A 24271-nucleotide genomic window follows, 5' to 3' on the forward strand; every position below is an offset into this window, starting at 1 on the left:
CCCTGACTCTGGTTCCTCCAAAAAAAAGAACTGAGCAGTCTGCTCATACTTGTATTTATTGGCCTGTTTAAGAAACAAATCACCTGCTCTCTCTTGTTTGGAAAGGGCATCTCTGAGGAAGTCAAGGTCATCAGCAATCATCACTCCCCGAAGTGAATAGCTCTAATGTTGGTGCGGAGTGGCGGCACAATCCCGGAATACAAATTAGAGGGTGGAAACAAATGAGGACGATTTTTTCCTAGCAAACAGCAGCAATGCCAATATTTATCAGCGCCCAAAACAGTCGTCTACTTCCTCCCGACAGTTATAACTTTAAATCTGCACCCTAATTAGTTTGGCAATTCATATTGCTTTGTGCCTCTATGCTTCGTCAAAAAAAGTTGTGTTAGAGTCGGACAGCCCAATCCTTTTTTTTTCATCGATTTTGGTGATTCTTCACTTCAAAATTTCTCGTGAAGAATCTTGCGAAATCAGGAAAATCTGGGAAGCGGTGATCTATTCATCTCCACCGAAAGTTTCTGGCGATGATATTTATAATACACACACGTTTTTTTAATGCATCAAAATATTTAGGAAGTGAGGAGAATTGATTGAAGAATGTCTGGCAGACTTTGCACAAGTGCTCGAACGCTTGAATGACGATCTTCACCAATTATTCGTGTCCCATTTAAGTTTAACGAAACTGACATATCCGAGTGATTCTGTTAAATGTATCTATAAGGAAATGAACCCATCAAATGATTTGATTCCAGAAAAGAGATGAGTGGCCTAAGCAGCTCACACGACCATGGAAAAATCAGCGAAAATCAAAGACCAGGAATACCCGGTTCCTTAACAAAACCACCTTCCTGCACTGGCTTCAGAAACCTGGACTCGATCGGGCACTTCATCGGAAGAGCGATTGTATCATTGCATACAAGTGGAAGGTGTTTTATCCTACTACAGCGATAGAACACCAGGTACATTGGTGCATTCACTAAGGGAAGTAAATTATATTGGCAGAACACATTCCGCGACGACGGCGAAAGTTAGACAAGATTTTCAAGCGACTAAATTCCACGATATACGTCACGCTGCTAAGCACCATCGATTGCCAACAGTACAACGTTTCCACAATAAGTGGTGCAATAGTGTCCAAAGTCAACCAAGTCTTTCATCCGCTGATATTAGAGTTGTATGTGACACTTGATACAGCGGCACGTCTCCGTCATTGTATACTCTGTATGCTGGTTGAGATCGGCACTGGCGCACCCAGAAATGTCGGCGTATCGCCTTGGCAATGTTGGTCCCTAATCGATATCTCGCTCAGATGGTATGAGGATGGCCCAATCTATGTCTACTTAAAGGCATCACTCCACGAATCTGGGGTGGTGCAGGATTCAGGCGGATAATGCCTATACGGGTCGTAGATTGTGGGAAAGAGAGTGATTCCGTTCATTTCTCCCTATGCCAGTTTAAACGGACGACCCCGGAACCACCCAGCCTGCAATTCGTTGAAAACCCATTCAGACAAATCGTAAGAGGGGCGGGCGCAACGGTTACGCATTGCAACAGAAGCCGTCGTAAGAAGCAGTTCCGGGGCTGTCCGTTTAACACTGATACTGGGAGAGATGAATGGAATCATCCTTTTCCCTACAGTCTGCGACTCCGTATAGGTATTGCCAGCCTGAAACCCGTACCATCCCAGATTCGTGGGGTGATATCTTCACACCGTGCGCGTGCAGTCGCGTTTTGATGGCTTGCTGCGAGCTCTGCCATATAGTAATGTCGAAACGACATGAAGCACGTAGCCACTACACGGTGCAGTTGCACACGCGGCTTCTCTCGAGGCGCTTCGGAGAGCGTAGTGGCTAGGAGCGTGGGGAAACCCTTGCTGACACCTCCCACCGCTGCAGTTTGCGACGGTCTCAAATCGGTCCCAACTGCTGCCTCCACCGCCCCGTTTCGAGCGCATGCGCAAAAGCACTGCAACTACACGCGTGATTAATGTCGTTTTGACCCGACTATACCTTGGGCTCCATCACAAGCGTGAAGAGAGTGCGTATTTGCGAGCATTCCTTATGAACTCGCCGAGAAGTTAGAAAATTTCGAAGCTATATCAAAGCAATAAGGTGAGCTATTGTCGGGTCAAAACGACATGAAGCACGGGCAGCTGCGTAAGCGGCTGCGCTCGAAGCGGTGGGGTGAAGGCAGCCTCTCAAATCGAGGTGGAACCATGGCGAACAACAAAGATGGGTGGCGGTAGCGATCCTTATGCCAACCCAACCGCTACGCTCCATCGCGCCGCTTCGAACGCAGCCGTTTACGCAATTGTCCGTGCCTCATGTCGTTTTGACCCAACTATACTTGTTAAATTTCCTCAGCCAGGGTACTCGTCTGTTCTCTTCGGATTTATATCTTCGGAACTTCGTAACTTTATTCTTTGCTAAAGACTCTTCCCTAGAGGTTCCTATGACAGCTAGTGTACGAACATAGTCAGCGATATAATCTTGTATACCTCTGCGCTCACAGAAAACGTTGAAAAAAGGACGCCGTTGTTTAGAGCCAACTGAACTGATTGGTTTCTTGAACAAGATACTGGAGAGCTTCTATACTAAAGAGTTTCCCATTCCCGGAGTTGCCAGGTCCAGGGGAAACTCCAGGAATCTCTTAGAACCTTCATTTCTGCCTCTTGTTTTCATGAATCTAAATTCTCATCATTAGTTTTTATGAAATTTTTCGAATTTTCACGAATCGAATTGCTTAGTTAGGGCCCAATTTTGAAATCGTAATACTAATTTATTTACTTATCAGTTTTCAGATTTTACAATTTGACGGCCACTTAAAATAAGTTCGTCTCAGAGATTCTCGAGCCTTATATTTGTGTTAACTGTTCCGATCTCGGAACTCCATAACTAATAATGCAATGTTGATAGTTTATATTATTCGATATTCGCCTCCTTGCCGACCATATGGCAAGGAGGCGGCACGTTTGTGGCACTCGTGGATCCTCTGGCCGAGAGAGCCGACTTGTCTGTTCTGTGTTCTTTTATTATTCTATAATAAACATTTATAATAAACCACTGAACCACTACATCTGCATTCTTCTGGGATACAATTCCCATATTATCATATTGTCGTGAGCTAACAAACTCACGTGCACAATTTTCTGGTGCATCGGCCAAATAAAGTGCCGTAAAAGTGCAGCAAGCCCCTCAGCTGCCCACAGCAAGCCCCTAGCTGTGCAAAATCGAGAAAGATGTCTCTGGTTTTCCATAGAAAACCTATGGCCCATAGCGCCAAAACCCTCCAGCTACTTCTGGAGAAATTTTCACTCTACAAAGAAGAGTGTAACCCAAATGGGTCAGATGAGGAGATGTTTGAGGCATATTTGACCTCAACCAACCTTATAAAAGGTAGTATAAAAACTATCGAACAGAGTAGAAACTCATTGCAGTCACTGATAGACAAACTGCAGATGGAATACAATGATTCCAAAACAAAAAGCAACAAAAAGGACCTCGAAAAAGAAATCGAGGAAATTGAAAGTGAAACAAAATTCACTGATATCATGGCAAGAGCAAATGAAATGATATTCATGCTAGAAGCAAGAGCCACAGAAGCAGCAAGTCAAGCTGATAAATTTGCAAGGAAGTTGGGAATAAAATTACATAGAAACCAACGAATAGCAACACATTTTGAAGATGCAAATAATCGATCGTCACAAACGGGAAGTGGCAAAACGGCAACAGATCAAAGCAATGACGAAACCTTCAGCCCAGATGACGCAATATGGCTGTCAGAGGATCATTCTGATACCAGCAGAGAGGCGATCGAAGAAGAGTTCATATGTAGAACCCTCAAACCAAATCAAATGAAACTTCCTAGGTTTTGGGGAGATGAAGAAGAATTTCCAGAATTCTGGGCAGTCTATGAAACCTTGGTACACCAAAATAAAGTACTGAGTACAGTTGAGAAAATGCTTCTTCTCAAAGATAGTCTTCGAGGAAGAGCGGAAATGACCATCAAAGGGATACAATTAATTCCCCAGAATTATAAATGGATGGTTGAAACTATAAAGAAAAAATATGGTAACAAACCTATAAATAGAGCAAAGATCGTACAAAAACTAATCGATCTTCCATGTGCGAGGAACAATGCCGAGAATTGCACATATATTTTTGACAAAATAAGAATGTTGATTAACCAAATGGTATCGGCGGGCCAGGATATACCCAATACACAAGATGCCATGTGGACAGAAAGAATATTAGAGAAGTTTCCGTACAATATTGTGAAAAATGTCCTTATATCTATCCAAGAAATGGAAGATGTGAAAGTGGAAAACGTAATGGAGCAACTCGAAAAAGAGATCAACGCTAAAAAATTCGTTGAATCAAGATTAAAAGGTCGTTTTAAGACCGAAAACACAGAAATAAAAAGAAACCAAACTCTGCATAGGTCAGAGACAAGAAAAAATGATAGGCAGTGTATTTTCTGTGACAGCTCTGAGCATTCTGCTCATAATTGCAGAACCGTAACAGATATCCAACAAAAGAGAAACGTTGTGATTAACTCCAGTCGCTGTTGGAAATGCTTCAGCGACCAGCACAAAAGTAATCAGTGTAGTAGACCAAACTGTCCCCACTGTGGAAGGATGCATCATCAAAGCTTATGTTTTACAAGATCATCCGAGAATGTAACAAATCAGCAAAATCGACTGCGCTTTGGCAACGATGCAGCAACAAACAACAGAAGACCCCCTACTGGCGAAACAAGAGGGAATAACGCCGGATTGCGCAATCGCACCTCCAATGACGTTCGTCAACGAGATCGAACTTCGAATGTACGTACTGAAAATCCAATTCAAAGCGATTCTTTCGTGAAAGTCGATTCTAACGACAATACCACAAAAGACCAAGTAGTGCTAATGACTGCTGAAGCAAATATGTGGAATAACAAAACAAGCCAATATGAGCGAGTTCTCATATTTTTTGATACTGGTGCGCAGAGAACTATAATAAACGAACGTACAGCAGAGGAATTTGGACTCCCAAGGCAAAAAACGGAAATATGCACCATGTCTGGTATTGGTGGACATACTGAGAAATTTAAAACGTTCTTCGTTCCATTGAAAATCTCTACAGTTTTTGGAAAAGAGATTTATCTAACGGTTCAAACAAAACCCGTGATAACTAACGGTTTTCGTTCTGCATATCTTTTAGAACAAGATAAACAGTTTCTTCAAGATAACGATATTTGTTTGTCCAATCCAAGATTGAGTGGTGAACACCAAAATCCACAAATTCTAATTGGATTAGATTACTACTACGAATTTGTTATGAGTAGCACTAGAACAAAACTACCGTCGGGACTATATGTTGCCAGAACATTAGTAGGTCCAACTCTTCATGGTCGCAGTACAAGTGCGGTAAATGTAACTGGCGAAGAAATTACCCATAGTCTTACGCTCGTTCAGGAGCCAAGTGAAGCAGATATACTTCAGAAGATTTTTGAATTGGATGGATTAGGAATTTCCACCAATGAATTTTCAAATGATGAAAAAACATTTGAGTATTTTGAAAAGTACTCGAAAACTATATCATTTAAAAACAGTGTTATAACTGCACCCTTTCCTCTTAAGGACAACGTAATCGATATATCCGACAATTATGCGATGGCATATCGTAGGCTCGAGTCCTTACAGAGACAGCTGGCCACCAACAAAGAGCAAAGGTCGTGGTACAGCAAAATATTCAATGATTACCTCAAAGATTCCATAATAGAAGAGGTACATGAACCAGTCAAAAACACGGCTGGCACCTATTATATGCCACACTCCGGAGTGTGGAAACCTTCAAAAACGAAACCTCTCAGAATCGTATTTGATGCATCCTCGAAACAAAGAGGTAAACTATCATTAAATGATATAATTCACACCGGTGAATCTTTCGTTAATAAAATTCATGATATCCTTATTCGCAGTCGAATTAGCAAGTTTATATTAACGTGCGATATCGAAGCTGCATTCACTCAGATCAGAATCGTAAACGAGCACAAAGACCTTTGTCGCTTTCTGTGGGTCAAAGACATCAGTCGCATGCCGACAAAGGACAACATAGTTGTTTACAGATTTAACCGTTTGCCATTCGGCGTTACCGCATCTCCGAGCATATTGAATACAGCAATTCTTGCTTACTTAAATGCAAAGAATACCCCACTTTCACATGAAATAGCAAGAAACATTTATGTTGATAATATTTTATTGACAGCTGCAACTGAGCAGGAAGCTTTAAAGAAGTATGTCGAATCAAAAAATCTCTTCAGGGAAATTGGTATGAACCTACGAGAATATGTGTCAAATTCTCAGACAGTAAATGAAGGAATTCATGAGAAAGACAGATCACCTTCTGGTGATATCAAATTCTTAGGTGTTAAATATAACACAGAAACTGATCAGTTTAACGTGAAAGTAAATATTCCGCCGAAATCATCACTCACTAAGCGAGATGTGGTTAGTATAATAAATTCTGTTTACGATCCTATAGGTGTAACTGCACCATTGCTTATCAAGTTGAAATCGCTAATGCGAGAAATCTACGACACCGGAATTAAGTGGAATGACTATGTTAATCCAGTGATGACTAGTAGATGGAACTCCATCTGCAAAGATATTAATGGTGCAAGTATCAGCATCCCCAGGTCAATTCTCACAGAAGTGCGAAATCTTCACACTTCAAAAACAGACTTATGGATATTTTGTGATGCAAGCAATCTTGCTATATCAAGTTGCGCCTTCTTGCGGCATAATGACACTAACGAGGTCACGCAATTGATTAGCGGAAAGTCAAAGTTGACTCCCAAAAAATGCCGGCAAACAACTCCAAGGTTAGAATTGCTTGGAATAGTTATTGGAATGAGATTGGGAAAGAGTATCTTAGAAAATCTTGATCACAATATAGATCACTTCAATCTTGTCACTGATAGTGAAATTGCTCTACAATGGATTAATTCCTCTCGAAAGCTTCCAGCTTTCATAATCAATCAGAAAGACCGAGTTGAAAAAATTAAATCTCAGGTTGAGAGCAAAGGCATTTCCGTGAACTTTTTCCATGTTCCAACACACAACAATCCAGCAGATGCAGGGACGCGAGGTCTTACATCATCTCAACTCGGCTCACATATCTGGGTGAGAGGGCCACAATGGCTAGCTCAAGAGCCATGTAGCTGGAAACTACGCTCTATCGATACTTTGAACGGAAAAGAAATTATGGAGGAAATGGAAACATTTCAAAATCCCCACGTTGAAGAGTCTGAGAGTAATAATGATAATGCGAACTCAATGTTTGTAGATCTATCGAGATTTTCACGCTTCAAGACAGCGTTACGAACTGTATCTAGAGTTGCGAAAGTACTGCACAAATGGATCAATCGATGTAATACTACCAGATTGACATCAATTGCAACATCTTCAATCTCGCGCTTTGACCCGGACTCGCTAATTGAATGCGAAGAGATGCGCTTAAGTGAGACATTAATCATAGCATCATTTCATAGGAATGTCAATATGAGAAAACTGCAAAAACGGTTTCCGAACCAAATAATCGTAAAGGATGAAAATGGAATCATAAGATACAAATCAAGAATTCGAAATGCAAATCTACCTTTAGATGCAAAAATGCCTATCTATATCGATAATGACTCTGACCTTGCTAGACTCATTATTATAGACTTGCATTGCAACAATGCTCACTGTGGCAAAGATCACGTACTGTCTCTGGCTAGACAGAAATATTGGATTCCGCAGCCATCACGAGCAATTAAGAAGTACCTAAAAGATTGTACTATTTGTAAGAAATGGCAAGGCATGCCTTTTGGAGCTCCAGAGATGCCACCACTACCATCAGATAGGGTGACAATAAGCAAACCGTTTCAAAACGTAGGATGTGATTTCATGGGACCATTCCTATCCAACAGGAATGAAAGGATGTTTATATGTCTCTACACCTGCCTTGCAATCAGAGCAATCCATTTAGAAGTGGTAGAAAGCCTCACCACAGGGGCGTTTCTCAATAGTTTTATTCGATTTGTATCGCGCAGAGGTGTACCTCTTTTAATGAGAACAGACTGTGGATCAAATTTCAAACTTGGTCAGAAAATAATTGAAAAGTTGTTCGAAAGTGATGAAACAACAGGGAATTCAGTAATGAATCACTGTGCCTCGGAAGGCATTAAATGGATTTTTAACCCACCAGCATCTCCATGGATGGGTGGTGTGTGGGAAAGGCTTGTTGGATCTGTGAAAAGAAGTTTCCAAAAGTCAGTTGGAAGAAAGAAACTTTCATTTGAACAGATGACTACTGTAGTCACTCGTATAGAGGCAATTATAAATACACGTCCACTCACAAAACTCTCAGCAACTGATCTTTCTGAAATTCCACTCAGACCTATTGATTTTCTACAAGGAAATTTAAAATTCTCAATTCCAAACTCTGAAATATCCAACTTCAGAAACGATCCTACGTTTGAGCCAGAGTTGATACAGACAGCTGCTCAAGCTTACGAAGCGCTTGCATCTTCAGAAAACATTGCAACAAAGTTCTGGGAGAAATGGAACACTGAATATCTCACTATTTTACGTGACAGCCATAGATGTCAACTGAATCAGAAACGTCATGTGAGTAAAATCCCACAGGTCGGCGAAATTGTTTTGGTCGAACAGGAATTACTGCCCAGAGGACAATGGGTATACGGTAAAATAGAAGATTTAGTTCGAAGCGCAGACGGCATGATAAGGTCCGCTAAAATTCTAATGCCTAGCCGCAAAATTTTGCAGAGACCAGTTAATAAAATATACCCTCTAGAAATTCGTTCAGAGCCAGACAATCAAAAATCGGTTGAACGAAGCTTTGAGATCATGGATAACGACATCCATATCCCAACAACAACTCATCGTAGAAATCATCTAGCCAGAATCTCCAAATCTCGCGCTTTAGACGTCATTCGAGAATTTGAAACAGACCTCGACAGATCGATGACCCCTACGTCTGCTCGATCAACAGTATCCTGCCTAATAACGGCAATGTTATCCTTGTTTCTAATCAACCCTGCTAATGCGCAACTAAACACCAGTATTACTTGTAACGAAGGTATCGTGTTTATAACACCTCCTAGAGGACAATTCGAGTTGTGTTTTGATCATGAATGCAAGTCATTCAAAAATGTTACGGAAGAAATTAGGCATACTCTTCCTGTCTCACCATTGGAGAAGCCTGTAACGGTAAAAATACGTTTCTATTTGATAAACGAAGTAATAACAATGATCGAAAAATGTGAGCGTCACGAATTTTGCGCAGCATCTTCAACAATCTTGAGTATAGCACTCTTAGGAAATCCACATTGTTGGCCATTTGGCGCCATCCTTACTGTATCCATAATCTTGTGCTCTATTCCCGCAGCAATGATTAGTATGGCGTGGTCCATATGCAAATGCCGAAAACAAAGGCGGAGAAGAACTGATGTACAAGTTAAGTGCGAACTGAGTACGTTCAAACCTTCTCCTCTAATTGCAAACACTTTAGTAGTAATCACTTTGTTCACTTTAGCATTCAAAAGTGCTACACTCGCTTGTCAACATGGTTACACAAGGCACACCACAGAAATGGTGTGCACGTCAAGAGGCAAATGTCTATTCGAGTTTAGACAAGAAATACTCTTTAACAGAATTCATTCAGAAATCTGTATTCAAATCAACCACTTAAATACTACAGTGGGTATGATAAGAATGAAAAACAGCGGCGTAAAACTCAATTGCAGCAAACTTTCACTCTTCTTCACAAGAGACACGATGCACAAGTTTTTTCGCACCACGAGATGTGCTCAGATGGGATCCTGCACACAAAATTATTGTAATAGAATGTACCCGAATAGTACTATTCCAGAATTAGATATGGCCTCAAAGTATCCAGGATACATTGCATGTCAAGAAACATGCGGCGGTATTGTCTGTGGATGTCTTCTCCCAATGCCAGCATGCTCATTCTTGCGTCTGGCGCAAGTACCAAAAAGTAAGTCAGTGTTTGAAATAGTGCGCTGCATGGAGTGGACGCCAACTGTGCAGGTTGACATTGAAATGACGATGTATAGCAGAGGAAAAGAAAAATCGATAATCCTAACACCCTATGTCACTCACAAGTACGATGAGCTATCCATTACCGCAGTTTCAGTTCAAAAACCACATTTTCCTCTAATGGACAGAAGATTCGCTGTTTCCGAAAACGAGGCACTAATGTTGCCAAATGATTTTAGTCTCCCTGTGGAATGCGAGTCATATATCCAAGCGAAAGAAGAATTTTCAAAATGCAAAAATCACATGGTTTGTACCTGTGAAAATCTAAAGGCTCCTAGAGGATGCAAATGCCCACTAGGTTCTATTAGGAACCTGCGTAAAGAGATCACAAATGTACTTCCCATCAGAACACCATTCACAGAAATAAGGTTAGAAGATGAAGATATCAACGCCTATACTCACCAACAGGAAACCACTATTGTTCTTGAATCAAGCCTTATGTTGAACAGCGCGCATTACATCATAGAACAATCCTGTGATATAACATTTGAAGAAATAAAAGGCTGTTATAACTGCCTTGAAGGAGCACAAGTTAAAGTCTCGTGCATTACTCGTATTAATGCCTGGGCAACTGTCCAGTGCGAATCTCAAGTGTTCTCCATCGAATGTGGGCCATTGAACAAATCCAATATAGTATACCTGGAGTTTAGTAACGCTCTGATACAGCAAAAGTGCCAAACGTCCTGCAATGGGCGTGAGATCACATTTGATCTACATGGAACACTTGTGTACCATCCCAGAAGTAAACGAAGTCAGGTTTATTCCGAAGAAAATAGTGAAGAAAACGCAAGCGAGTACTTTGGAAAATTTGATCTACCTGATCTTCAGCCACTCCTGAAAGTGCTTAAAGAACACTGGAAATTGGCCCTTGGAACGCTAGGTACGATGGCAATAACAATAACGATCGCCTATGTGCTAGGGCCCACCATCCTTATACTATTAATAAAAATTGTCGTTACAATGTTAAAAACTGTTGTCTCCATAATAATTCCCGTGCTAAAATTGTTTTGCGCATATACAGGTAAGTGCTGTGATGCATTGTGCAAATAAGAATCGTAACATAGCCAACTAGGCTATATCGAACAGATCCAAATCATATGATATTCAATAACATACGCAATAATCAGCATATAGCCATTACAAGACGACACGAGAGCTAAATCTGGTGGGAGGTGCTTACCTAGCAGTATAAAAAGCCGTAGAGGATAGTTTGGGATCCTTATCTGTGACCAATATGGAAGACTTTCTCGACGAAGTGGACACGACACCCGCCTTTGCCCCTATTTCTGCCGCAATTCGTGCGCTTGCTCACCGCCTAGAAGCTAGTCAGGACAATATTCTCCGTCAGCTAAACGTAATTGAATCTGCCTGCTTAGAACTTCTTAAGCGCTCGGAGCCACGATCTCCATGTGCCTTTTGCACACTGGAACAAAACCGCGACATGCATCACAGTGCTAGATGCAGCAGATTCCCAGACGCTGTCGCCAGAACTCTGCAGGCAGCCAGACTTGCTCTATGCGAGCGCTGCCTCAAAGAGAAACATGGCAGAGACGACTGCGGTGTCAATTGCGTGCATTGCGGGTTACCGCATAACACGCTTTTGTGCAGCAGCCGCGGTCGTCCCGTCGTTCCCTACAAACGCCGTCACAACTAATGGTCAACTCCCTACTCGTCTCCGCCAACCCAACTACAAGCTCACCGCTCGTCAACTCAAGCTTACGCTGGGTTCGACACACCTTTTCTCTCGTAATGTATTGAGGTATTTTTTGCTGTGTCGCCGGAGTGTTCCGATCTCGGAACTCCATAACTAATAATGCAATGTTGATAGTTTATATTATTCGATATTCGCCTCCTTGCCGACCATATGGCAAGGAGGCGGCACGTTTGTGGCACTCGTGGATCCTCTGGCCGAGAGAGCCGACTTGTCTGTTCTGTGTTCTTTTATTATTCTATAATAAACATTTATAATAAACCACTGAACCACTACATCTGCATTCTTCTGGGATACAATTCCCATATTATCATATTGTCGTGAGCTAACAAACTCAAGTGCACAAACTTCCGATTTCTGTCCCATTCAATTTGTTTTGGATAGTTCATCCTCAAATCATCATATAAGAAAGAAACATGTTTGTACATAGAAGAATGACATGGATAGCCATCCAGTGTGTATCTTTCAAACTCAGGCACAATGCAAGTTCACACATTTTTGAAAAGACAGATAAAAAAGAAAATTGAGAAAAAAGGTATTTCTAAGAGTGAGATTGAATAGATGACTGCAGACAAACGATTATTGAATGTAGCAAAGAACGACTTCAGTATATGATATTATTTATCAGCAGATTAGTGGACTGTGCAGCCTGAAAGTTGGAAAACTTACTGAATTTTCTGTCAAACTCAGGCCCATGCTAACACATTTCATAATGTCATGTTCTAACTAGCAGTGTCAGCTTTACACATATTTCAAAAAGTAACCTACGATGTCGTGTCCAAGACATTAGATGAACGTTAGTAGGTACTGAATACACATCTGTGCTCTCAGTAGAGGAACTACTTCTAGAAGCAACAGCTTAGCGAACCTGTGCTAGGTAACAGTAAACAGCAGAGGTGGCCCTGACCACTCCACTCACTATTCACATTCCAAGTACTTCCATTTAAATCAAAAGGAAGTCGCAACATACTTCTAGTTAAGACTCCCTACCTCGCCAATCCGCATGCCGCTATGCGACCACCCGACAACCGTTTAAGTAGATTAAGATGAGACCGTATGTGGAAGTGGATATTGTTGTAACTATTAGCTTGATATGAATAGAGACATAACTTAGCCTTCATTGATGACGCGGGATTTTCTGTCTAAATAAACCTTCAACTGAACCACCTATTCATGGGGTCGATACGGACCGAAATCCCAAGATTCGCTGCATATAACATACCGCGCCAAATATCTTACCTCACCTCAAGCTGTCGGTTTTAATTGTCCTGATTTGTTAGTTTTGATACGATTTTGGAGGTTAAAGCTGTGTGTCTGGCGCAACTGGTTTCTTCTTTCCTTCCTCTTTTTGGATGACTAATCATGAAGGAAACACTGCGGTGAAGCTGATGCGCCCCAGTCTCGATTTGCTGTGCACGAAAAGACAATGTATTAGTAGAACAGGTGGACAAGCCACTAAAACACACAACGTCGGCGGATTTTGTTCCCGCGGCCGCGTCGCGGCAAGCCACATTGGGGCAGAGCAGCCACGGTGTAAGCTTTTACTGCTTACTATTCGCAATTGTGAAGACATGTAGAGCTTTGTCCTTGCTTCATTTTCTGTCGTTTCTTTATTGTCGTTCTTCTCAACAGTCTCGCTTCACTTTTGATACGCTGTTGCTCCTTTCCAAACTTATTGCTACGTTGCTTATATTAAAGAGATGTGTTTCTTCTACAAACTCCCGTTCTTTTCTTTTCACGTATGAATTCAGCTTCTGTCGTCTCTTCAGAGTCGTTCTTTAGGTAAACGTAGCTTTACTTTCGATACATTACTGCTCTTTATTCACGTTTAAGAGGTATGCTTCTTGTGTAAGCACTCGTATCTAAACTTACACCCGGCTGCGGGAGGCTCCTCCCCTTGGAAAATGCAAACGTGCCGCGAAATTGAAGATGCTAAGGTTCAAAATTCGAAATTCAAAGAATAAGGTTAGAGAAAGGTAGGAAATGATTGCATTACGATGTTTCACGTACTCTTACCTCAAAAGAAACGAGGAGAATATCACAATAAACTATAAAGGCATCACCCCACGAATCTGAGGTGGTACGGATTTCAGGTGGAGTATTCGTATACGGCATAGTAGATTATGGAGGGGGGGGGGTGATTCAGTCTATCTCTTCCTAATTGCGTAAAAAACGGCCAGGAAGATGCGCGTGTGCACAGGGCTGGCGCGCTCAAATCAAACTCGTTATAGGAAAATAGCGCGCCGGAACGCTCGAAGCCGTATCTTCCGGGCCTGTTTTTTCACGGCAATTGGGAGGAAATGGACGGAATCATCCTTCTCTTCATAATCTACGATCCCGTATACGAATACTCCACCTCAAATTCGTGGGGTGATGCCTTTAATCCAAGAAAGAAAGGAAGTATGATCTCCGAATTTCAAATCGAGTAAGGGATGAAATTGGAGCTAAGACTTTTCGATCCTTAACATGCAGCTGACGACGATTACATCAAGTAACCGCATAGTTGTCATGTTTTACTCTTTCTCTGTTCAGTTTTCTTCTCGTTGTTCCATTTGTTCTTACATTCACCTTGATCACCTTGACTCCCGTTGATCTTCGAACTGGTCGAGCAGGCACCAGTAATTCTTTCATTTGTCCCGATCGCGTGCCAGAGTAGCCCAGTGGTTCCTCCTTTCGCGTGGGACGCGAAGAGCATCACAGTTTTCTTTGAAAGACTTCGTGAAGAAATCTGACCATCGGGTCGGCGGTCTTCCTGTAGTGCGCTTAATATCGCGGGGAACCCAGTCGCTCACGGCTCTGGTCCAACGGTTGTCGTTAAAGCGCATCACGTGTCCGGCCCAACTTATTTTACTTTCCTTGGCAAACACGGCGGCGTCTCCAATCTTCGATCGCTGATGTAGGAGAGAACTTCGAATCCCGTCCCTCACTTGCGTGAAACGGGATACTCCTAATATCACACTCTCAGTTGCGCGTTCAATGACGCTCACCGCGTTTTTTTTTCCTGCTTGCGAAATGCCCAGGTTTCCGAACCATGGGTCAAAGCAGGAAGTACGGTGGTGTTGAAGAGGTGAGCATGGAGCCGGGTGTTCCTGGTTTTCTTCACTACATCCTCGTTGCTCTTATACGCTCCCCAAGCCGCTCTTCTCCTCCTGCCCAGCTCGGGGTCATCATGTTCAATTCCCGACCCAGATAAACGTAGTAGGTGCATTCGGATATGTTCGTTCCGTTGAGAGCGAATGGGGCATCCGAGACCCACCCGTTCCGCATGAACATCGTCTTTTGTAGGTTCAGCTGAAGACCGATGCATCCACAGGTTTCGTCGAATTCGGTCAGTATTCGTTCCGCTTGGCTGATGCTGGGTGTTATCAGTACGATGTCATCAGCGAAGCGCAAATGGTGTAGCTGCCGACCGTCGACCTTCGCTCCCATGTCGTCCCATTCCAACTTTCGCATTGCGTTCTCGAGGGTGACTGTGAATATTTTGGGTGAGATTATATCACCCTGTCGGACCCCCCTCTTCACGTCAATGATGATATTCTTGTAGAATGGCGAAATTCCGGTCGTGAAGTTACTGTACAACTCTCGAAGTACCTTTATATACTGAGTGGGGACGCCTTGGTTGTCCAATGCTTCTACGACCGCTTCCGTCTCAACTGAGTCGAAGGCCTTCTTTAAGTCGATGAAGGTGAGACAGAGCGGCATCCTGTACTCTCGTGATACCTCGATGAGTTTTGAAACAGTGTGAATGTGGTCAATCGTGCTGAATCCTTTTCGAAACCCTGCTTGCTCGCATGGCTGTCCTTCATCCAATACTTTCTCAATCTTATTAAGGATCACTCTTGTAAAGAGCCTGTAGATGACGGATAGCAAGTAGATTGGGCGATAGTTGCCGATGTCATGTGAGTCTCCCTTTTTGTACAAAAACACGGTCTTGCTGATCTTCCACTGTTTAGGAACCTTGCATTCGTGAACTTCAGAACCTTGCATTTGCAAAGGTAACGTGTAAAGAGCCTCGCCAGGATGTTGATGAATAGTGGCGGAAGGTTTTTCAGGTGTTCTGGTCTTATTCTGTTGGGACCGGTACCGTACGATTTCTTACCGACCTGATAACATGTCGTATTTCGGACGGGAGAACCCCTGGAATGACATGTCCGTCTTCGCTCAGATGGTGAGGAGGCAAGTGGAAGAGATCAGAGTAGAAGTCGTAGATGATTTTCTCCATCACCCTTCTCAATGCAATGGTTGTTCCCTTCGGGTTCCGGAGAGCACTCATCCTCGTCTTGCGACTGGCGAAGTCTCGGCGGGCATAGCGGATGTTTTTCCCCGCCTCTGCAGCTTCAGCCAGCACTTCTGCTCTTCTCTCTTTAAGGTCTTCCTTTATCACCTCTCCGCAAAAGCCTTGCGAGCTCGGACGTGAGTTCTTGGTTCCCTGCAGCTCGTGCTGCTCCACGTTGGCGTATCAGCTCAAGAGTTTCAAGAGACAAGCGTCTCTTGGTGGTTTTAGAACTCTCAGCCTTGTTCGCGTAGTCGTGAAGGTGTTCAACGAGCCGCTCATATTCTTCGTCGATGTTGTCCATTGCGGAATCTTTCCAAAAGCCGGCTAGTGTAGCGAAGAGATCCCAGTTAATGATAGTTCTGGGATTTCGCCCTCTGAAGGTGGCGGCTTTCTTTTCTTTCCTCGTGAAGGAAAATCTCCCTTGGAGGAGGCGATGGTCCGATCATGTATAGAACTTTGGTACAACAGCGAAGTCCGTCAGGCAGAACCTTTTATTGACGATGATGTGGTCTATTTCATTACGGTACTTTCCACGGGGTGACTCCCACGTCCAGTGTAGAGAAGAGGGCTTCTGGAATTGCGAGTTCCCATGGATGGTGATGAGAGCCTCTCTCCCTGCTCATTTCATTGAAGGCCGTGGGTCCCAATGTGAAGTTCCTCAGGCGTTCTTCTTGGGCCAACTTTGGCGTTGAAATCGCCAATTATGACTCTGTAGAAGGCATGATCTTCTCGGCAGAACTTCTCCAGGTCCATATAGAAAGCTTCGACTTCTTCGTCTTCATAGCTTGGAGATGTTGGAGAGTAAGCAACGAAGATAGTCAAAGCTGGTGTTGGACCACATCCTCTCATCCGCAGTCGTCCGGGTCGTAAGTTGTTCGAAAGAGTCGATGTTTTTTGCCATACTCGTGTTGATGAGGATGCCAACTCCACAAACACCTCTACTGTCGCATGTTCCTAAGAACAGTTCTTCTCCAGGTTCATATACGGCGTTGAGAGGGTGACGTCGTCTCGTCTCGGTCAGTCCGATGACGTCGTACTTGATCTTCTTGGCTTGCATCATCAGATCTTCGATGGCCGCTTCCGATGCAAGCGTACGTGCGTTATAAGTACAGATCGCCATCCTAGTCCTTTTCCGTTTCGGTATCCTATATGACTCCTGCAATCCCATCCTACCTGGCGTTACCGTACCAGGCTTTCCTCCGGAATCAGGAAACTCGCTTCTATCACTGTGTTTTGCATAAAATTTAAAACCCATGGGCAGGTTGCAAGCCTCTAGTCCCATGAGTTTTTGGGAGAACTTCCGTTCTTCCGGAGTGGACATGTGGAGCTTATTTGTTGGAGGCGACTCCAAGCCGCCTCCCTTGCACCTCCCAGTCACTTGACTGCAGGCTTTTGGCCGGACCGACGTACGGGATACAAGGATGTCATGAGTCAGTCCTGGCTCAGCAGAAACAGGGTGTCCATCCCCTGAATTCACCTGCGTCTCTGGACAAGCACAGGGTCGCTTTTGGTCCACGATTAGCCCCCTATCCGCCCCCCGTAGACGCGCCACGTAGCCTCGCGACTAACCATCTGTGATCCCTCTAGTGAGGGAGATCCGTGGGACGTTACTAATACTAAAACAAATTTGGACTATAATGGAAATATTATTTATATATCTTCTCTTTTTCTGGTCTCAAATTTGGCCCCTTCTCCGCAGCCGTGCTTTTCCGAAGCTTCTTGTGTCTATTGATGTTCACTTTTCGTACTATAAATAATACTGACATGTAATGGAAGCTGCATTCAGCATGACTACAGCAAAAAATTTTGCACCAGCGCGCAGACTATGTTTTTGCACTCGTTTCCTGTTCTCTTTGTTCCTACGATTGCTGTCGTAATAGTTTGGGATATCCTTCAATGAAAGCATTCGTAAGCTGCTCACAGTGACCGCAGATCGTGAGAAATAAAGATATCATCATACCGATGATGGTCACTTATTGTGACCTCATCTGCAACTCAAGTAGTTATGCTCATGCCCGCTTATATTACCTCTTGCTTGTATGTATTGCATATACTTCGCCATGCTCGTGAGTGCTCGTCTGGTTGGCAACAAAGATTCACTGAACCACCTATTTATTCATCAGAACGATGAGGACAAAGATCCCCAGAGTCTCCGCACCCTACACAAAAGAAACAAAATAAAAAATGCAACAATAATAAACATTGGTGTGGTCCTGTTGTTGATAGGAACTTTACTAGAACAATTAAAGAGGAAACAGCCCATTTAATTACGATTCTGGGCGACTTCTAGAACATTCTACGAGATCAGGCCATGGCGGACTTCGAAAATTCAAATGACTATCCTATAACAATCAACGAGGAGGGATCTCCGACGACAGTTCACTACTCGTGGACTTCACCAAGTTTATTGCAGGCCATTTGCATTCTGTTGATATTTCCATATTGATTGTGGTACTGTCGTCACGTTTGATTTCAGACGTTCATACTCTGAAGAAGGCGATACTGCTGAAACGTCACCCATGAATAAATGATTGTAACAACCTCGTGTTCGGCTCAGTCGAAGCGACCAATTATTGGCATTCCCTTCTAACCAAGCTACCGAAATATATATCGAGCGATGATGAAAGAAACAAAGCAATTTGTTTCAACAAGTATGCTCAAATTTATTTCACAATTCGTTCTATGGCATGGGGACAATGTGTTCACCTAGACATGAACTTGAACACACATATAAATATAAATAAATAAATATACTTCTTGCAACTATACCGCATTTGATTATTAGGTCGGTGCAGAAATAGTGTACGTTTTTCGTTGCCACGTCAAATTTTATCGGGTTACACTCATCTCTGATATTAGAGGCAGTACAGCGCATACAGTGTAGCGCAATTCGTTGTTGGTATTATTGCTGATGTGATTTTGAAGGAGGATCACTATTTGGTCAGTACCAAGACAAAATATAAAATGTTCATATTTTCCATATATTGGGCAGGTCTCCAGCGGAGACAGCTCAGAATATCAATGCTGTTTGAGGTCAGGGAAGCACCACTAAATTCACTGTGCAGCGTTGGTTCCAGAGGTTTCGTTGTGACGATATGAGGCTCGAAGATAAAGACCTTTTAAAGTTGACGATGACCTGATCGAAGATGATCCGCTTGACAATACGAAAGGTTGCCTAAAAACTAGGCCCGGACTATTCAACAGTCGTCCGCCATTTTGAAAAATTGGAAAGATAAGAAAATTTGAACAAGTGGGTGCGATATGAACTCAGCGAGTCCCCAAAAAAAATTTCGAGATCTGCTCAACGCTTCTGCTACACAACAAGAACGATCCATTTCTCGATCGCATTTTTATGTGCGGTCAGAAATGGATCCTTTACGACAACAGGAAGCGTCCTGCTCAAGGATGGACAAGGGTGAAGCTCTCTAGCAGTTCCCGGAACCGAAAATGCACCCAAATAACACTATGGTGATTGTGTGGTGGTGCGCTGCAGGTGTAACCCACTACAGATTCATGGGACCTAGCGAGACCATGATTGCAGAGTACTGCAAAGAACCGGACGAAATGCACCGGAAACCCCAACTTTTTCGCCCCGTGTTAGTGAACGGAAAGGGTTCGATTCTCCTACACGATAATGCCCGGCCACACATTTCAAAGGTGACGCTGCTGAAGTTGAACGAGTTAGGCTACGAGACTCTGTCTCACCTACCATATTCGCCAGACTTTTCGTCAACCGACTATCACTTTTTTAAGCATCTGGACAACTGCCTAAGAGGTAAGATTTTCCAAATCCAAGATGATACCGAAAAACACTTTGGGGTCCTCGAACGTTCGAGGACCCAAAAGCTCAGACTTTTATGCAGCGGGAATAAGTAAACTTGTGTCTCTCGATGGCAAAGATGCGTGGACTGTAATGGTGCACTCGATGCAGGTGCAGAAGACGCAGAAGAGAAGAGCTATTCCACCCAACGTCAGTTTATGCAGAAAAACACGGTCACCCGCCGTGTTCTTCTGATCTTGTCCCATCATTATACTTTGTGTTCAGAGCCCTCAGAAATCCTGTTTGTAGGTGAAACTATATGGTTTTGATGACTATATGGACCACAAAACTGACCTTCAGTTGGGCTTTAAATCTCAATATTCCAATTTCTAGTCTCGAGGTACCGCAATCGGCTGCTGCAAATCCTACCTCACGTCTCAAAGTGGCGCAGCCGTGGTCCTGGCCGTCGGGCAGCTAGCTACAGTGGCGAGACTTCGTCTCGGCAGGTTCAACCATGCCATAAATGTGTCCGGATAGTAGCCCGGTCCTAGGACCAAGGCTACAGGCTAGCTAAGCGAGAAGGTACTACAACGACTCCGGTGCCAGGCTGCTAGCTTGCTAACGAGACAAGCCGACCGAGGACAACCACCGTCGATCGAGTCATACTGCTAGTGTCTAGTAGTATGCGTACCAGAAGATAGGGCGTCCCCCAGAAGCGACGGGCACTGTCCCCGCCCAGGCAGTATGACAAATATGCGAAGGCTACCGGCTAGAGGACGGGGCCGGCCAAAGAAATTAGTCCGCCATCGCAAAGAACATCCAGTGCGCCTGGCAACACTTAACGTTGGGACGCTTAGTGGCAGAAGTCGTGCACTGGCAGACAGTCTCAGAAAACGCGGTGTTGACATATGTTGTGTACAGGAGACTCGCTGGAAAGGCTCCAAGTCAAGGCGCTTAAGCGATGGCTACAAGCTCATCTACCACCGCACGTCAAATCGCAATGGCTTTGGTGTCACATTGAACGAGACGTTCGGAAACAGCGTCACATCGACAATGGACAGTGGATCGGCAATCGAATCGCCTACTGTGGCTCTAAAAGTAGACACAGGAGAAGTGGAATTGCGAGTCTTCTCTGCTTACGCGCCACAGGTGGGCTGTGGTGAAGAAGAAAAGGCGTTCTTTTGGGAAGATCTGGAACAGCATGTCCAAGCCTGGGAAGCGAAGAAGTACTTCTAATCGGAGGAGACTTCAGCAGACACGTCGGTTCTCGGAAAGACGGGTCCGAGAGTTGTCACGGAGGATACTGCTATGGAGCCCGTAATCATGATGCGAATTCTGGAGTATTTTGTTGTAAGTGACTTGATCATTGCTAACACGCAGCATCGGAAACGAAAATCGCATTTGATCACGTGCGCCAGCGGCGGTCGGAAAACACAAATAGATTTCTGGATGTTGCGCCGACAAGATCGCCGACTTCTGCAGGATTCAAAAGTCCCTCCCTAGATCTCTACAGACCATGTTGCCACCCAACATCATTTCTCGTCATGTACTTGGAAATCTTCCGTCCAAGGAAGATACATCGAAGTACTGAAACACAGTGCATCAAATGGTGGGACCTGAGGGATCGAAAGGAGGTATTCTCCGCATCCGTGGCTCCATCTACACTTCCCCACCCTACTCGTATTGTGGAGGAAATGTGGTCGTCTACTTCCAGCGTCATACGCTTGACCGCTGGGAAAACCAGAGTGTTCTCCGCGGTCAAGCGTATGACGCTCTAGGTATACAAAAGGCTACGTGGTTTTGAAGCGAGGACGTCCAGGCGGCAATTCGTGAAAAGAAGTCCAAATATAAGCTCTGGTGGAGGACACGTCAGCCTGAAGATCGTGATGCTTATCTAGCGGCGAAGAGGGAGACTAAAAAAGGCAGTCTTCAAGGCGAAGTCGGACCGCTTCAAGGGTGTATACGTCATGCTTGATACCAGAGAAGGCGAGCGGGCAGTGCATCGCTTAGTCAGAGCGTGTTACCGCTCAAGGTTAGATATGGAGCACACCAAGATCGTTAAGGGAGCTGATGGAGAGTTCTGTGCCGCTCTGGTCAGATCCTGGAGAGGTGGCGAGAGTACTACAATCACTTGTGTAATGGAGAGCTCTGCCATCCTCCCATCCCAATTGCTCCCAGTGTCGAGGGTCCTGTTTTACCAATTAGTGCCATCGAAATCAGTGCTGCCCTCGCAAAAATGAAGCCGGACAAGGCAACCAGTCTTGATGACATATCTACTGATGTCTGGAAGCTGTCAGGAGATCGAAGGTCCGTGTGGCAAACACAACTCTATTTAACAAGATCGTGGTAGGACGGACTATAGACGTTTGGCAAAGTTCCGTGACCGTACGTATCTGGAAAGGGAAAGAAGACATTGCTGACTGCACCTCGTACAGGTTTGTACGACTGCTGTGCCATACTAAGAAAGTTTTTGAGCGTGTCTTGGAAGCTCGTCTGAGGAAAACTATCAGCGTTTCACTCAACCAGTGGGGCTTTGTGAAGAACTGCAGCACTATGTCCATGAGGTCACAAAGAGTACCAGAAGAATATGTGCGGTGGACGAAGCTGCTTTATGCGAAGCTTACCAACGTTGTACGGCATGCTGTTGGAACAAGCAGGCCATTTCCTGTAGAAGTAGGGGTTCATCAGGGTTCATCACTCTCATCCCTGCTGTTCATACTTTTCATGGACACGATCAGAGTCTCGAGTAATCTTCAAAATCAAGTACAATCTTGGAAAGAGCGGCTGCAGCAACATGGATTGCGCCTCAGTGTATCAAAAAGTGAGTACATGGAGTGCGAACCAAGGATAGAAAATGGTTCAATTCGTGTCGATGGCACTGAATTAAACAAGGTGGAGTGTTTCAAGTACCTTGGATCTAAAGTGACTTCAAAAGCAGGTCGAGCACGTGTTAATGCGGCATGGATGAGATGGAAAATGGCAACAGGTGTACTGTGCGACAAGAGAGTCCCTGTTCGATTGAAGTCGAAGATCTACAGGACGGTTGTGTGTCCTGTTGCTCTTTACGGATGTGAGTGCTGGCCGACAACGAAAGCAGTTGCAAACAAACCACTTGGAAACAGTGTTGCACGCTATGGAGATGCGGATGTTGAGGTGGATGATAGGTGTAACGCTAAAAGACAAAGTATCCAATGACACTGCACGCTCCATCTTCGGTGTCGCCCCGATAACCAACAAGATGAAGGAGGCGCGACTGAGATGGTTTGGTCACTCTTGCGGCGACAGGAAAATTCTGTTGCCACAACCGTTCTGAAGCTCGATGTTCCAGGCGTAAGGCCGCGCAGCAGACCAAGGATTCGCTGGTTGGACCGTGTGAACCGGGATGTGTTAGATGCGTGTTTATGTACCGTTGATGCACTGAATTGAACTAAATGGAAGACAAGAAGCAGAAAGGCGGACCCTGCAACTACACGAGACAAACGGTAGGAAGAAGAAGAAGAGGAGGCATCGCAATTGGAATCTCTACGCGATAGCCTAGTGTAATTGTCTCACGTTTGGAATACAACTCAGATCTATGTTTTCTGTTAGTATGCCTACGAGGTTCTCAGATGAACGCCCTAATACCGTGATTTCGCTGTCTTCAGACGCGCTGAAGAAATCTCACATTTATTCCGTCAAATGCCACACTACCCTGGGTTCAATAATCGCTCAGGGCAATGAAAGGGGAAGATATACAGTCTTAGAAATCAGTCTCACGTGGCAACGATTGGGTATCGCTGTGGAGGATCACCAGCGATGACATATTGGGGGTACAAGTACGTTTTGAGGGATTCACAAAACCACATCGACAACTGTCCATCAGCAGCGCTTTTCTTCAAATTAAAACAGATGGGAACATGTCCCCTCAATCAAAACATATGAGTACTGGTTCCGACGTTTTAAAAGTGGCGATTTTGCCATCAGCGATGCGAAGGGACTGCATCTGGCGGGATCACCTATCCCTAGGAGTGATCTACTATGAACCACTCCTCCCTAACGAAACCATCACAGGGGAACGTTACCAACGACAATTGATGCCATGAGCCGAGCACTAAAGCTCAATAATATGCCAAAAGAGACGGCAAAGTGATCTTTCAGCACGATGTCGTTCGATCCCATGTTGGAAAAATCGTCAACAGAACTTTGGAGGCGCTTCAATGGGATATCCTATCCCACCCGCAGTATTCAAGATATTGTTCCTTCCGATGAGGTTTTGTTCCGTTCGATAACTCATGGCCTGGCCGAGCAGCACTTCTTACCAAGAAACCAAAAGTTGGGACCCTTGGATCGTCTCAAAGGACGAGGAATTTTTTCAACGTGGAATCCATATGCTCTCTGAAAGATGGAAGAAATTCGTAGCTAATGATGGACAATACT

General features: G+C 44.1%; 6 protein-coding genes across 9 annotated transcripts; 3 read left to right on the forward strand and 3 right to left on the reverse strand.

The window, feature by feature from the left end:
• Positions 1 to 3238: 3238 nt before the first annotated feature.
• On the forward strand, positions 3239 to 14475 carry RB195_010664 (uncharacterized protein; the record flags this gene model as incomplete). Of its 3 annotated transcripts, XM_064191773.1 has the most annotated exons (3): positions 3266 to 10988; positions 11717 to 11867; positions 14352 to 14475. In XM_064191773.1, 3 exons carry the CDS (start codon positions 3266 to 3268, stop codon positions 14473 to 14475), a joined length of 7998 nt encoding a protein of 2665 aa, XP_064049357.1. The 3 variants fall into 3 exon arrangements, with proteins under 3 accessions (XP_064049356.1, XP_064049357.1, XP_064049358.1); XM_064191774.1 differs by lacking the exons at positions 11717 to 11867; positions 14352 to 14475 and having other exon boundaries at positions 3239 to 11158; XM_064191775.1 differs by lacking the exons at positions 3266 to 10988; positions 14352 to 14475 and having other exon boundaries at positions 11343 to 11762.
• Positions 14476 to 14921: 446 nt separating this feature from the next.
• On the reverse strand, positions 14922 to 15806 carry RB195_010665 (uncharacterized protein; the record flags this gene model as incomplete). Its single annotated transcript, XM_064191776.1, has 1 exon — positions 14922 to 15806. One exon carries the CDS (start codon positions 15804 to 15806, stop codon positions 14922 to 14924), a length of 885 nt encoding a protein of 294 aa, XP_064049360.1.
• On the reverse strand, positions 14922 to 16396 carry RB195_010666 (uncharacterized protein; the record flags this gene model as incomplete). Its single annotated transcript, XM_064191777.1, has 3 exons — positions 14922 to 15876; positions 15923 to 16148; positions 16204 to 16396. 3 exons carry the CDS (start codon positions 16394 to 16396, stop codon positions 14922 to 14924), a joined length of 1374 nt encoding a protein of 457 aa, XP_064049359.1.
• A 477-nt stretch (positions 16397 to 16873) lies between these two features.
• Positions 16874 to 17416, reverse strand: RB195_010667 (uncharacterized protein; the record flags this gene model as incomplete). The annotated part of the gene is made up of 1 exon (XM_064191778.1): positions 16874 to 17416. One exon carries the CDS (start codon positions 17414 to 17416, stop codon positions 16874 to 16876), a length of 543 nt encoding a protein of 180 aa, XP_064049361.1.
• Positions 17417 to 20599: 3183 nt separating this feature from the next.
• Positions 20600 to 21091, forward strand: RB195_010668 (uncharacterized protein; the record flags this gene model as incomplete). Its single annotated transcript, XM_064191779.1, has 1 exon — positions 20600 to 21091. One exon carries the CDS (start codon positions 20600 to 20602, stop codon positions 21089 to 21091), a length of 492 nt encoding a protein of 163 aa, XP_064049362.1.
• Positions 21092 to 22408: 1317 nt separating this feature from the next.
• On the forward strand, positions 22409 to 23050 carry RB195_010669 (uncharacterized protein; the record flags this gene model as incomplete). Of its 2 annotated transcripts, none has more annotated exons than XM_064191781.1 (1): positions 22409 to 23050. In XM_064191781.1, one exon carries the CDS (start codon positions 22409 to 22411, stop codon positions 23048 to 23050), a length of 642 nt encoding a protein of 213 aa, XP_064049363.1. The 2 variants fall into 2 exon arrangements, with proteins under 2 accessions (XP_064049363.1, XP_064049364.1); XM_064191780.1 differs by having other exon boundaries at positions 22580 to 23050.
• Between the last annotated feature and the right edge of the window lie 1221 nt (positions 23051 to 24271).

Source organism: Necator americanus, chromosome III, assembly GCF_031761385.1.
Source record: "Necator americanus strain Aroian chromosome III, whole genome shotgun sequence".
In the NCBI taxonomy this organism is placed as follows: domain Eukaryota; kingdom Metazoa; phylum Nematoda; class Chromadorea; order Rhabditida; family Ancylostomatidae; genus Necator; species Necator americanus.